This window comes from Falco peregrinus, chromosome 6 (genome assembly GCF_023634155.1).
Source record: "Falco peregrinus isolate bFalPer1 chromosome 6, bFalPer1.pri, whole genome shotgun sequence".
NCBI lineage: Eukaryota > Metazoa > Chordata > Aves > Falconiformes > Falconidae > Falco > Falco peregrinus.
The window spans coordinates 62,309,284-62,321,457 of NC_073726.1; the positions used below are offsets into that span (position 1 = coordinate 62,309,284).

Sequence of the window (12,174 nt, forward strand, 5' to 3'; positions counted from 1 at the left end):
TCTATTTCATCTAAATAGGTAACAGTTCTGGCTTTAGACTTTTAGGTCTACTATAAAAAGATTGAAAAAAATATTTTTTCAGAGGATTAAGTTATAAGTCACAGAACTTTTTTAATACTTTGTGGATAGTGTAAAGAGAATTTTTCAGTTGAATGTTTCCTATTGTATCCTTTATATAGCACTGGGATGTGTTCAAGAATGTTACTGAAGTTTTTATTTTGGTTCCTGCACTTCTTGGTCTCAAAGGAAATTTGGAAATGACCTTGGCATCCCGGCTATCAACTGCTGTAAGTAACATTCTTTTTCCCTTTGCTCTTCAGATATATGTTGTAATTATTTCAAAAGGAAAACAATTGTTTGGAACACAAGTATTTTATGTTTATGGCTTAATTAGGTTGTTCTGGAGGCTCTTTAAATAAGTTATTAAATTGGCAAAGTTAAAAAGGTGACCCATTTCTAATCTCCACACATCAGAGTTTTACTACTTCGGTCTCTTCTGAGTCATCATTCAGAACACATGAAATAGATTTTTGAGATTTGCATGTGTCTTCTGTAAGGTTGACAGATCTCTTTGGCTTTGAGGGGGTTTGAATAGGCTAACAAGAAGTGTAGGTTTTGAACACATTTTTCTAAAGACCACTTGTGTGGCACCAAAATAAAGTATTGCTAACATTGCTATTCCAGAGCATTTTTGATCAAACTGTAAGAAACTCTTTTGTAGCTTTCTGGCTAAAAAATTTTATTCCTTTTTTGTTGTGGTGTTTTTTTGTGTGTCTGCTTATTCTGTGTGTGTGAGCACAGTAGCATAGCATAACTGTTTTTTTTCTATGTCTTCTTTCTTATATATTTGTCATGGTTCTTTTCTATGTCTCAGGGTATGCTTCATCCCTTCATTTTTTCCAGCCTCAGCAAGCCAGATTACTTTACCATGTATTTTTTGTATGTGTGTGAATACTATAGTGAACAGAATGTTCTAAGAACATGGCTAAACTATTTATGGTAGCTGAACTGGGTATCTCTGTAAGACAGTGACTAATACAGTGTTTCTCCTTTACATGATAATTTTTCCATTCTCCAGCAAGGCCCCCATTCTCGGCCTCTTCCTGCTCAAATGAATCTTTCTAGGAAATGTTTGGTTAAAGTTGTATATAACTCCAGATGAGACCTTACTATGGTTTTGTGGAATAGCACTTCCCTATTTCTCTTGAAACTTGCTCTTGAAACTTTGTAGGTTTATATGTACCCATCTGCCTAGCAGTGTCAGATTTAGACCTCACAGTCACTTTGTGATCGACTGTGTCCTTGTGTTTCTCCTTTTGTGTTATTTCCAGCTGTCACTCCCATCTTCTGTCAGAAATATGTTAGTCCTAAGTGTATGACCTTGCATTTCTGCTGTTGAATTGTTGCTGTAATCCTCAATGTCATTCAATTTTTGCATGATATTACAATGATTTCTATTGACGTGCTCTCCCAGTTTTCTGTGATTAATAAATTAATGACAACAATAATAATTAACACATTATATTTAGTTATTACCTAAATGCATACTGGGATGGACATAGCCTTAGCAGTCCTATGAAGGTTTGTTTGTGTCATGTCCATTATAAAAATCAATTACTTTTGCCCCATATCCATTCCTTCATACGTAAGAATTGATGTGTTTGTTGTATCTTTATCAATGGCAGCCTTAAGCTATTCAGTCTTGGTTTCTGTTTGATTTTAATGCTCTTACTTTTCTGAGTGTTCTTGCTGCTTCTTAAGAATATTTTGTGTTTAAGCCTTGCTGCCTTTATGTCAGGAATTTATACTTTTGTCTTTTACTTTAATTTTTTTTTTTGGTGTTGATCTGTTGCTTAATTTGTTCCTGACTGGTACAGTTTGTGGCCTGAGAATTGGAAGTGCTTATATTGCATAGCGGAAAATACACCAAGTCCAAGATCTACCAGTGCCTTACTGAAGGCTTAAAAAATAGAGGGTCGGAATCAGCTCCACTACTTTTGCTTCAGTTAATGGGATTTTTAATTCTTTATCTCAATCGAAATTATGACCTTCACCAGATCACAACTCCAGAACTTCTTCTCTGGGCCAGTCAATGGCTTATTTCCCCATCCTCACCAATGCCATTTCATTTGTGAATCTTGCAGCTATCGGGAGACATTTGGAAAAGGGTCATGCAGACCCTTTTTCTGCACTGGGAACCCTGACCTTGGTTCTTACTGTCATGAACTGTTACCAAAAGTCAAGGAGCTGATCTCCCTCTCAAACATGCAGATAAAGGATACTGGACTTCCCACAACACTGGCGGTATGTTCAGTGGTTAACTGAAGCTGGCATCATGATGTTCAGGCAACTCCCCTTAATCCAAAATGACATTCTTAAAGGTATCCCAGTAACTGTGTCATAACATGATCTGTAGATGTCTTGAATGTGATTTTTCAGAGCCTATTTGGCCATTTGAAGCCCAAGCTCCTACTGAGACTCGAACAGTCCATTCTGAGAGGGTTTAGATTGAGGAGTGTTGCCAGTGCTACTTACCATGGTCATTAAGTCTTACCAAGGCATAAATGAGCTGATTCTTCAGTGGTTTTTAGTCTAGCATGCCATGAAGGCTTCCTCTGACCCCAGTATCAGAAATTGTCATATGTCTGTCTTGGCCAAATCAGGTTAGCCAGCTCTGTTCATGTTCATCTTCTACCATGAATGTTAATTTACTGGCTAAAAACAGATTGGTGAAGTGTACGTTTCTTCAGTGCTTCATGGTGTGTGGGAGTTCCAATTTCTTTGGCATTGCCTGAAGTCACAGCACTATTGGAACGAAACTACTTCCCAGCTTTGCACTGACAGACCTGTGGCATTTTTCTTGTTATTTTTTTTGTTGGTTCTCTAATGCTTCTAATTTCCTTGTATGACCTGTTTTCTTTAAGAAACATGACAGACCCTGGACTAAGTTACACAGGTGACTGAAATGTTTTCTGGGACTTCTTTAGTCATGTTGTAAGTTCACTGGACATTGTAAGTTCACTGGAGAAGGTAGAGGCTTGTCATGGTTCAGCAAACATTCTCTCTTTGCTGGTGGTAGTGCTGATTTGTTCCAGCTGGTGAAGAGCTCATGTTGTAGAGTGTGTGTGTATAAGTCAGGGGTCCTCAAACTACGGTCCGTGGGTTGGATATGGCCCCCCAGGGTCCTCAATCCATCCACGGGTATTTACAGAACCCTCCTGCCCACCCCCACACCCCCCGCCGGCCTGCCACTGCATCTGCGCGCCGGCCCCCTGGTTAAAAAGTTTGAGGACCCCTGAGATAAGTGCATGTGCACAACAGTGGAGGTTTAAGATAACAGTGCTGTACGAAATAAGAACAGTATAGATCATTCATTATCAAGATAATGCTAACAAGATTATATTTAGGTTTTATATGTCAAAAAACAAGGGGGAAAGAAAGGTTTTTATCTTGCAAGGAACCTTTCACTTTTCTCTTCTGTGTCTTTTTCATGCTCAACACCAGTTGCAATGTGCGCAGGCCAGGAACATCCCCCTAGTGCTACTGCAAAGGCAAACCATAGAATGGGTTGGGTTGGAAGGGACCTTAAAGATCATGTAGTTCCAACCCCCCTGCCATGGGCAGGGACATCTTCCAGTAGACTAGGTTGCTCAAAGTGCCATCCAACCTGGCTTCGGTTGGATACACAATATACACAAATTGGTTGGACAGACAAATAAACTAGAATGCTGTAATTTTTCTAATTGTTAGTTAAAACCAACCAACCAAACAAAAAAAACTCTTTGAGAACCTGTTACATGTAAGTTCTTACAGGTGACAGCTTGGGCTTAGTTGCCAGGTGTGAATTTGAACTCCATGACAGTTGCCTTGATTGCCCTGCTTCCGCCAGGTTTTAAAAACAGGTGCTGTGTCATATTGTATCATTGCTTACTAGAGAGTTTAGTCAAAAAGCATACCACTAGACCTGCAATTTATGTGCCAGTTCTCTTGGACCTCTATGAAAGAGGTTATTCTGACCTCTGCATTCTTCACATTAATTTCATTGACCCCTACTCTCTTTAGCCATCCAATCTTTGGTCCTGTCATCCTCATCCTACGTGAAATTGGATTATATTAATTCAGAGCATATCTAAACAGTTATGTGGAGGCAGTTGTATGATTAGTCTTCTCTGACCTAAATTTGCATTAGGTGGCTCTGCCTCAGATACTATCTTTATAGTAAATTCAAGACTGTGCCCCTGCAAATACCTTTTGAGGAGGAAATTTGCAACGTGAGTTCAGCATCGGAGCTAATTCAAACCCTTCTTGCTCAGTAAGCTTATAATTGCACCTGAATTTGTAGACATGTCCATGCTCTTGGGGCTATAAATTAATCATCTTTACTTCATTGTAACTATGTAGTCAGCCAAAAAGTAGTGTCTTGTTAGAAAGTTTGTTATCCATAACACATCTGCTTTCAAGTGTCATCTGCTCACCTTCATTATTCTTGTTGCCCATATTCCTACTTTAGCTGCTTCTTACTGGTCACTCGCTATTTCCCATCCACTTTAGAATCAGTCATTTCATTAAATGGGTCTCAAGACTGTGGTTTTAATCTACCTCAGGGCGTAGCTTGTACTTCTGTTTGGTGTTAGTGTTAATGTAAGAGCTTTTTTCTCTGCCCACTGCTGTGCTAGCATATCTGTGTGAGGAGTACTTAGGTCAACTGCCCATTTAAACACAATATTTATATTGTGTGGTTTATATTCTTCAGCTTTGTTCTGTAGTTTGAGTCATGATTGTCTCTGATTGTCTTGGTTCATACTGCTGCCTTTTCTCCCTATTTCTTTTTCGGTTTTTAGGAGGAAGCAAAAAACCTCCCAAAACCAACACCAAAACACTATTCATCCACTCATCCCTCTTGTTTTGATTATGTGTTATCATAGTTAGGCATTAACAATATGACTTTACAAACCTTTTATTTATGTCCACCTATTCCACAGTATCACGATAAACTTCATCTTACTTTATGGAAATTTGCAGCTGAAAGAGTGACCCTGCTCTTTTTCTCCCTTCCAAACTCTTTAAGAGCATTTGTGCACAGTTACACAGTTGCATGTGCTGGATCAGATAATTTTGTAGAAGATTTGCTCCCTGAAAAAAAATTTCCATGAAACCAGCAAGCAAATTTGTGTTGCCATGAACTCACTCATGGAGTTGGTAGATCTGGTTCAAGAAAGAAAACATGAATGCGTAGCTGATAGTAGAGGAGCGAACTATGCTATTTGGCAGCAGCTCATTTTTAGGCTGGATTGAGCATTTTGCAAGATTGTTTTTTAACAAGTATCTCCTTCTTCAAAGGAGAAAAAGAGCAAAACTCTCCATAGCCTGCCATTTCGTTCATTTAGTGTGTATATTTAAACAGGATGCAAAGGAGATTATTATCTGCACTTCCTTAAATACTGCTGTAATATTGAAACTTAATGCATGTATTTGCAGAGTTTGGACTGTACTTTGAACACTGTAAAATGTTTAAGGTGTAGATTGAGATAAAGTGTCTTATTATATTTCTAAGTTTTTAAGTTAGCATTTCTTTTAATACATTGTTCCTCGCAAGTCACATCTATCACAAAATGGAACAAAATGGAAAAGAAATTGAAGTGAAACCAACTGGAAAGAAATTATCAAAAGATGAAAAACATAGGCATTAAGACTTCCTGTGTTTTGAGAAGTATGTTGTTTTATAAATCAGTATTCTATGGGAAAAAAACACTAAAATTAATGCTTGACATGTAAAAAATTGTTCAGTTATCTTAAAAAGAAGATTATTTTAAACATAGTCATACTACAGTGGTATCTACTGCTCTTCAGATCTTGTCCTCTACAAAAAAAAAAGTGAATGTAGGAAATTATAGAAGAATATGTATGCACTTGTTCATTTCTTAGAATAATTTATTTGCTGCCTTTCCAGCTGCTGCCTTAGGACTGGACTTAGATCATTTACAGCATCACAAGTCTCTACCTGTAGCGTATAAATGAAAAGTTAGAATACTAAACAGTGTTAGATGTGGTTTCTGATTTTCCATAAGCACTTGCAATTTCTCCATGCAGGTAGTTTCATTGCAGTTAATTACCACACTTGCATGAGTGTGTGTGTTCGCACACACATCTACTCAGTGTCCTATTAGCTCAGAATTTAAGGACCATAGAAACAAGTTCAGTCTAAAGTGACTAAACACTGGTTAAGTTTTCCTTCCAGCCATGGATCTAATCACTGGTGGTGCTTGGACATCCCTGGAATGTAAGGTAGCTAGTATATCTTGCACGGTAATGTGAGGTTAAACAAGTTACTATGTAAAACTGCATCAAATTTATCTACTTTTGGATAGATACTCTAAGTACATTTTTAAATCAACAAAAATGATTGACTTGAAAAAGTGTAGCTTAGTTTTAACTTGCTTTCAAAATGTATCTTTTTTTGTATGAGTTGAATTATTTGTGGGTTTCTGCCTTGTTAGTTAGTGTGTTTTCAAGTAATACAATTTTGAACCCAAATATCTGAGTTATTTTGTAATTTTGACAGGTAAATATTGGAAAAATGGATTCTCCTATTGAGAAATGGAACCTGATAATCGGCAATTTGGCCTTAAAACAGGTAAATATGTTGGATTTATTTGATTAACACTTCTAAGTGAGCAAAGTTATTGAAAAAGTCTATCACAAACATTGGTAAGTATGGAGGTGGGCAATGTTAATGAGAAACTAGTTCTGCTACACTGGCTCATATTTAACATACATTTACATGACTTTTTTTTTTAAGAGTTTAGTTCTTCTCTAAGACAATATGAGCTTATATTTACCAGAAGAAGAGGTAAAGTATTCTTTGTCACTGTAGCAACGGTATTTCCTTCTTAATATTTCTGAGAGAGGATCAGAGGATAATCAGAGAAAAAATTCAGATTTGGCAAAACCTTTTAAATTTGACCTCTCAAATGTTTTCAGTACTGTATTTGCATTGGATTCAGTGTTTAGAAGAAGTATGTGATAGAGCTTTTGGATAATAAACGATATTTTAAATAGTTGGGATATTTGAGGAAAGGAGTGCTTGTTCTCCAAAGCAACTATTTCTTAAGTTTAAGAACTTTTCCATGTTCATGCGTTATAATACAACATGCTCAAAAAATAGGTGAAATGTTATGCTATGACTTCACTGTTTTAAGTGGCTTAGGAGCCTCTTTAGGCATTGGTTTCTGGTAAATCCTCAGCTCTTTTCTCTGGTTTTACTTCTGTTATTCTTGAGTCTCTGAAATGCTGGTAAAGCCTTTGCTGCTGATGTAAGATTTTTCTTCTTGATCATCCAAGGTTATCATCATCACTATGAAATGGATGAGCATGATTCCTTTACACCTTGCAAATAAATGTAGATAGAGAAAAGAATAACAGAAAATGATGCTGTAGTCCTCCGAAGTCTATCAACTATGTTAAGAATCGTTCACCTTCTTATTCTTTTCCAGGTTCAGGCAACAGTAGTTGGATTTCTGGCAGCAGTGGCTGCAGTTATATTGGGCTGGATTCCAGAGGGCAAATACCGCTTTGATCATTCAGTCCTTCTGTGTTCTAGCAGCGTAGCAACTGCCTTCATAGCTTCCCTTTTACAAGGTAAAAGGAGCATATCTCTTACTTTTTACATTTATTTAGTTTTCTGTGAATGCTGAATGTATATTATGTTGGTAGTCTTTAAAAATTTAAATCCAGTAAGGTATAATAGATCTGAAACACAGCTGAGGGTAGGATGCCCTTTTGGAATTTCCATATAGGCCTGCATATTACGTTCCTCTCCTGTCATATTCTTTGAAAAGGTTTTGATTTGCATGACCTCCTGAGCATACCTAAAACAAAAAGTATGGGGTTTTTTTTAGGTTTTACCTGATATGATGGAGAACTTTTTTCCCTGCTTTCTAAATTCATTAATGTACAAAATATATTGTTAGTACTAAACAGGTAGAACTTAGTTGTATTTAAACCCAGGTGAACCCGGATGTTAGTTCAGCTGAAGTTCCTGGCTGTCCATGCTGCTTATATGCTAGTTTGTGCTCTGTTTTGTATCTTAAGTGAACAAATTGGTTTAAGTGAAGGGTTTGGGCCAAGTTCAAGTCCCCTGCTATGAACAGTGCCAGTGTCTGTCTGGAGCCATATGGCATGATGAATTTAATCTTCTCCTCCCAACTGACAGGAAACATTTAACCATAAAAGATGGTACTTAATAGACATGAGGGGGTGAAAAAAGTACCTCTACTTGCGACATATTCTTAATGAAAATACATAGCCAGTAGTCTTAATAATGGTAAGTCAGGTAAAATATTTTAACTTCCTTATTTTACTCATTTAATATGCCTAATGTGAGAATTTCAAAATTATTAAAGTTTTGCATGGAATTAAGAACACACACTTTTTCTAGTGACTACAAAGCCATTGAGTTTAATCATGTGCAGAATTTAGAGCAGCAAGAGAACTGAGGAACATGAGTACATTTTTTCCACCTCTCATGTATAATTTGGACATGAAGAGAAACATTTTTTGTTATCTGGTGATGGGCCAACATAGGAAATTACTTTCTAAGCTTCATTCTCCTACATGTGAAAGAGGTGCTTTTGAAATGTTGTGATGCTACAGGATCATTTCAGTCCTTTTTTTTGAGAACTTCAGGAAGTGTAACTCTTTAGGCAGTTTTTCTGAAAGTGAACTTTTAATGCAGCCTAAAATACATAATATTGGTAAAATACATGAAAATTATAATACCAATTTCTCAAAAACTCTTTAAAATAACATAAAAGATAGCATACCCAGTTGAAACTCTTATGTATATTATATGATGAGAGGGAAATTACTCAAGTTATGCCAAAGGCAACTGTTAATAACAACATGAATTTTATTTTTAGTAGCCACTAACATTCTGCAGGAAATACCTCTTAAATAGCGTTGCTGTTTATAGGAAAAAAAATAGAAACCAACACCCCTAATTAAAATTTTTTAACTGTGTAGCAAGTAAAATTTTTACATGTTATCTTTGTTTTAATTTATGATGTAGCTTCTTGATGTTCGGTGCTAAGTCCATGACTGAAAACCTTGTACAATATCGGATGCTGACGTATTTAATCTTATGTTGTTTTCAGCCTAGTGTCATTTAAATTTTGATCAGTGAAAATTAATAGGGTGTAGAAATAACACACTGCATACTTTTTTCTTCAGGAAATGGCGATTTACAATTTCAATAGTTATAATTCTAATCATAAGCAAAACAGTTAATTGTACGGATGGTTCTTGATTTTTTTTTTTTTGTGTATGCTTACTGTGTTTCTTTTAATATATAAACCCATTTTTAAAAATTGCTAAAACTTAAAAATACAGACATCAGTCAGGTGGGAAGAACAAGCATCCTGGGACAAAAGCACTGCCTTCTTGTTTATTAAGTTTGAAATTGCCATTATCTTGGGATTTTCTGTGGAGTTACAACAGTAGATACGATTACTGTACTGTCTTCTTTGTTGAATCTAGGAATAATAATGGTTGGTGTTATTGTTGGATCAAAGAAGACTGGTATTAATCCTGACAATGTTGCCACTCCTATAGCAGCAAGTTTTGGAGATCTTATCACTCTTGCTATACTAGCATGGATAAGTCAGGGTCTTTATACTTGCCTTGGTAAGTACGTTTCTCAGTGTGTGTGTCTCCGAAGGAACCTCTTCTGGGTTAGGAGGGTGGGGAGAAGGCAGGGAGGGAGAGATTCAGAAAACTTTTGACTCTTTGGTCAACATTTATACCATTGAATGATAAGTCTTGGGTTGCAGCATTATGCCATGATCTTTCTTGTTTTGTTTTAAGATGATAGAAGTCACTAACCACAGTCTTGGCACAATCTACTAATACCTGAAAGACTCTCACAGTATCACAGTCAATCTACATGTGAATTAGAAATTGTAGTTGCTGTATTTACCCTGCTGTCTTGCGGGGGAGGGAAGCTCTCTTGATCCAAGTTTTCTTGAATGCCCACCCCTAAATCAAATATTTGCTTCACAAAGCCCTTTTGAATTGTTCTCACCTGGCTCTGAGGGGGAAGGAGTTGGACTGGCTATCTTGATAAGCTGCTGGGAAAGGAGTTTTGCTTTGAGCAAAACTTTTGTTAGGGTGTGGCTTTACAGACCATTCAAATTATCTTGAGCTGCAGCAATGTCCAGAAACCAAAATAAAAATAATTTAAGTAATTCGAGTAACAATAGCAAGTTGTCAAGTATGTATTCAAAGAAGTGAAGCCTAATTTTGGATATATTTGTGCTTTGTGATTGCTCTGACTTTTTAATGTGTTACACAAAGACTATTGTGAGTTTCCTTATGATTCCTTCCAAGTGCTTTCTAGCTCCCATTGCAATACCTTCTTGTTTCTTCGTTTCTCCTACTTCAGCTTCCAATACCAGTTTCCTCAGCTCTTTCCTATCTCCTTTCCCTCACAGTGACACTTCCATGTCTCCCTCCTGCTCCCTGTGCCTGTGCTTGATTTTACCAGTGTTTCCTTCTGCTTTTCAGTAAATGAATTAACTGCTTCCAGCGTCTCCGGCTGGAATGACCCTGCTTTCTTCTGGTTTGTTTTTTGGGTTTTTTTGTTTGGTTGGTTGGTTGGTTTTTGTCTTACAAATTTGGTGACTGTATTTGAAACAAATCCACTGATTTAGCTGTAGCTTTCTTCAGAACAGCAGTTCTGCCATACAAGATGTAAAAATCTATAACCACTGTGAATAGCTAAGCAGCAAAGGAGAGGCCTTAGTTGACCACTGACTACAGAGGGCAATGATCTAATCCTACTGCATGCATGAATTGTCTGTTTCTTGATGATTGTGTTTTACTGTTTACTTGCTTTCCCACTAATAGCTATGAACAGGTGAATCGCACATAAAGAGCTCCAAACTAATTTTCTTACAAATGACCTCCCCCCCGACTCCCAGCCCCAGTCTGCAGTTCTTCTGCCAGTTATTTACATGTTTCTATAGTCCCTTTGAAACTGTCTTTCAGAATTCTAGGACCTGTACTGCCTAAATCCTACATTCTTAAAGGAGCAGACCACTGTAGAAGGTTCATCATCACAATGTCTGCTAAAAATGAATATTCCTATAATTATTATTAGGAGCATGCTCAGATAGTAGCTGATGTAATGAAATGCTTGATTGTCACAAAGGAGATACAAACTTGGAAAATGAGTATGAGGAACTAAAAAATGTGTCTTGTTTTCTCCTGTTTCTTCATCTCCCCCATGAATACACAAAAAGTGTGAAAACATTTTCTCACAGGAGGAGAAGAATGTTCAGAACAAGATTTAAAGTTAAATTACTGCTGCAACCGATTCCTTCCATAGAAACTATTTAAAGTATATTGTATTTTAAAAGACATGATTGGAGACAATTATAGTATAGGATACCACAGGCTAAATTTTGTCTTGTCCATAATCGTTTTACCAGAAGTGTTATCACCACATATGTTCTTTATGTCTATGCTCATGGTTCAAGCCTTTTTATGTAAAAATTAGAGCTGCCCATGTGTAAGTATTATATCAGTCAGAAAATGTATCTAGTAAGACTCAAATGACCTTGGTGTGACTTGCCATTTTGTTTCTTTGTTTTCAACTGATGGTTTCATATTTTCAGTATTTGATTTTTCATATCTAGAAAATGTTGACATGATGTCAGCTTAAATGTATCAGTGGGCAATATAGCCATTTTTAATATTTTCTATATTTTTGTTAAAACTTGAATTGTATTGATAATCTCATAACTATATTTAAGTACTTTGTATTATATTCTAATAAACTTATTTCTCAAATACTTCCTTTAAATACTTATTTTAGGGAAGTTTATAGACTTACAGTGAAAAGAAAATGGATAGAGATTTTTTCAACCTCTCTTCTTTCTTTTTTCCTAATGAGAAAAACAGAGAGGAGGCCTCTACTCTCATGAAATTTGGTGTCTCTAGCTAATTCTGGGGCTGGGATAATAATTAGAGTTTAGCTCATTAGAGACTGTTTATCTAGATTTATTGCTATGCCCAAAGATCTTACTAGACTGGAACATTGAGTTATTCTGCTGAAAATAGATTTCAGGTTCCAACAACTGACATGTTTGAAATTAGTTCAAAATTAGGGTTTGTGCA

General features: G+C 36.5%; 1 protein-coding gene across 1 annotated transcript in view; it reads left to right on the plus strand.

The window, feature by feature from the left end:
* SLC41A2 (solute carrier family 41 member 2) overlaps nt 1-12,174 on the plus strand; it is a 58,944-nt gene that overhangs the window by 12,088 nt on the left and 34,682 nt on the right. The window contains exons 3-6 of the mRNA XM_055808316.1: nt 180-287; nt 6,563-6,634; nt 7,494-7,638; nt 9,535-9,681. Coding sequence (XP_055664291.1) covers nt 180-287; nt 6,563-6,634; nt 7,494-7,638; nt 9,535-9,681 — 472 coding nt within the window. The remainder of the gene's footprint in view (nt 1-179; nt 288-6,562; nt 6,635-7,493; nt 7,639-9,534; nt 9,682-12,174) is intronic.